We start from the raw sequence: 2322 nt of genomic DNA on the forward strand, positions 1-2322 counted from the left end.
GATGTGAACACCACAACCAGGCCCACAGGTTCAAGGCCCAGGCTGGGCTCTTGCTCCCCAGGATGCATCGGAGGCAGAAGGTACTGTGGTGCTAAGGCTTTGAGTCATCCTGCATAGATTGAATAACCCAAGTCAGACAGTGATGATGTCCAGAGGAAACTATGCCCTGCATTTCTCATGTAGGAATGTGTTATGCTGCTACAAGGCACTGAAATTTTTTTAAAAGAATAAAGAAAAATATTAAGCTAAATAAAAAGACCAAATCACTTCTACATGGGAATAAATTTTAAACACAACAATTTGACATGGTAGCACTGACATTTGCATGGTAATAGAGAAATCTCTCATTTGCATAAACTCACAGTATGTATATTTGACCTACATCAGAAGTTGCCATATATTAAGTAAGAAAGGAAACTGTGAATTCAGGATTAAGGTTGATTTAAGTCAACCTAGCTAATTCCAACTATAATTCCAGTACACTGATTTGTGATCTTAATTCTGTAATGCCTCAGCACAATGAGATGTGTTCATGACAGACCATCATTTGTACTGTCAACTTTTAGAAACTACAATGATATGCCATATATGCACTTCCATGAACTTTTATTCACCTCATTTGGCAAGCCACAAAAATCCAAGTATTCTGCTACATTCCCTTTGAAAAAAGTAAAGAGAAAAAAACCCACAGCAGCTGATATCCCTTTGTTACATTACTTCATCGGTCTGTTCAGAGACTTGGGTAAATGAAGTCTGTGGTGACTTAAACATTCCAACATCACATTTTGTTTTCAAATTAAATCTCATCCTGCCATAACCAACTTAGACTCCTGAAAACACAAATACATGACTGGATCCAAATACCAGTGTCTGTTTATGGAAATTACTAAAGTCACAGCTTATATATATTTTTAGAGATCATTATGATCAAACTGAATCCCCTTTACATGTGTTCTTGCTATGTGTCCTTAATATCTTTAGGAAAACTGAAGAGAAGAGTCATTGTTCAAACAAAGCACACACTCTATGATTTTTTTCTCCCTAAGGGAAATTATTTAAGCGAAACTATTAAAAAATTTCTAACTGTGTTACTATCCTGGCAGAATATCTTTTGCAATTTCTGTAGCTGTTTGCATAGTTCTGCTGGAACAGGATTAAGTTATTAAGGTCTTGCTGCTTTGCTCCTCTGGATTGTTTACTTATATTATTTTCTAACTCACTAGACCCAACTTAAAAGCAGAGGTTTTATTCTTTGTGATGCCTCTCCTTGGGCCACTTAAAATTTACAGGTATGTATAAAAAATTCAGCTGTTCCAGGCAGGTCCAAATCAAATGTTTGGACCCAAAGCATTCAAATTTTGAAAAAAGGAAAATTCAACTCATGTTTTAACTCTTCAGAGTTGAGAGCAGCTCAGAGTAGCCACTACTAGGCAAACTTACTCTTCCTGCCTTGCAGCAGCTCTTTAAACACACTCATCCTGGTTTGAAACATGCCTTGTCCTTGGCTCTTGTGGTGCTCTGTGCACCAGCTGAACTGTACCATTCAGCCACTTGGATCAGCCCTTTGACAGATGTAGGAGAAAAATCACAGTCCATTTAGCCTGTGTGAGAGTGTCTGTGCAATCCCTCCGTTCCATTTATCTGCAATCTCTAAGCTATAATGGAAGGCACCAAAACCAATCACCAGCACATCCCCTTCTCAGCCTGAAACTCTGTCCTCCAGGTATGAGAAAGGAGGACTGAAACAGCAAAATGAACAAGGTGCCCTGAGTGTTTACCTGCTATAATGCCATCCATCTGCTCCAGAGCTGCAGCAAGCATGTCACTTGCATCACTCATCATCTTCTGTCTTCTCAGGAACTACCACCAGCTACACCATAAGAAGCAATACAACAGTGATACTGTGAGTTGAGTCGAGTCTCGGGTCTACAATTTAATCTGCAAAACAACAAAAGAGAATTTCATTTCACTGCATGTTCTCTGAATTCAGACATCACCATTGCCAGATCAGAAGGAAGACTGGGGCCATTTGCTAACCACAACAAGACCCAGAGGTGTTCACCACCAGGCATGAACTGGCATCAAGGAATCAAAGGACCAACCTGATGTTCTGATTTCTACTGGTGGTCAGCCTATGGCCTGCTCTGCCCACAGGTCCATGCCACTGAAGGGGCATCCCACAGAACACCTCAGAAATCCCACATGGCACTTCCAGGAATATTCCAGGGGAGTATTTCCAGCAGAGTCTGGGAAAGCAAACCTGCCCAACATGCTGCCTGGGTGGGTGGACTACTAGACCTGAAATCTCGATGGGCTACAAGT

General features: G+C 40.7%; 1 protein-coding gene across 1 annotated transcript in view; it reads right to left on the reverse strand.

The window, feature by feature from the left end:
• The window catches only part of LOC103807779 (liprin-beta-1-like), a gene marked incomplete at its 3' end in the record, with an annotated part of 2941 nt that extends 1099 nt beyond the window's left edge, over positions 1-1842 (reverse strand). The window contains exon 1 of the mRNA XM_009080526.1: positions 1779-1842. Within this exon, the coding sequence (XP_009078774.1) occupies positions 1779-1842 (64 nt within the window). The remainder of the gene's footprint in view (positions 1-1778) is intronic.
• Positions 1843-2322: the final 480 nt, after the last annotated feature.

Source organism: Acanthisitta chloris, unplaced genomic scaffold (assembly GCF_000695815.1).
Source record: "Acanthisitta chloris isolate BGI_N310 unplaced genomic scaffold, ASM69581v1 scaffold448, whole genome shotgun sequence".
Lineage (NCBI taxonomy): Eukaryota > Metazoa > Chordata > Aves > Passeriformes > Acanthisittidae > Acanthisitta > Acanthisitta chloris.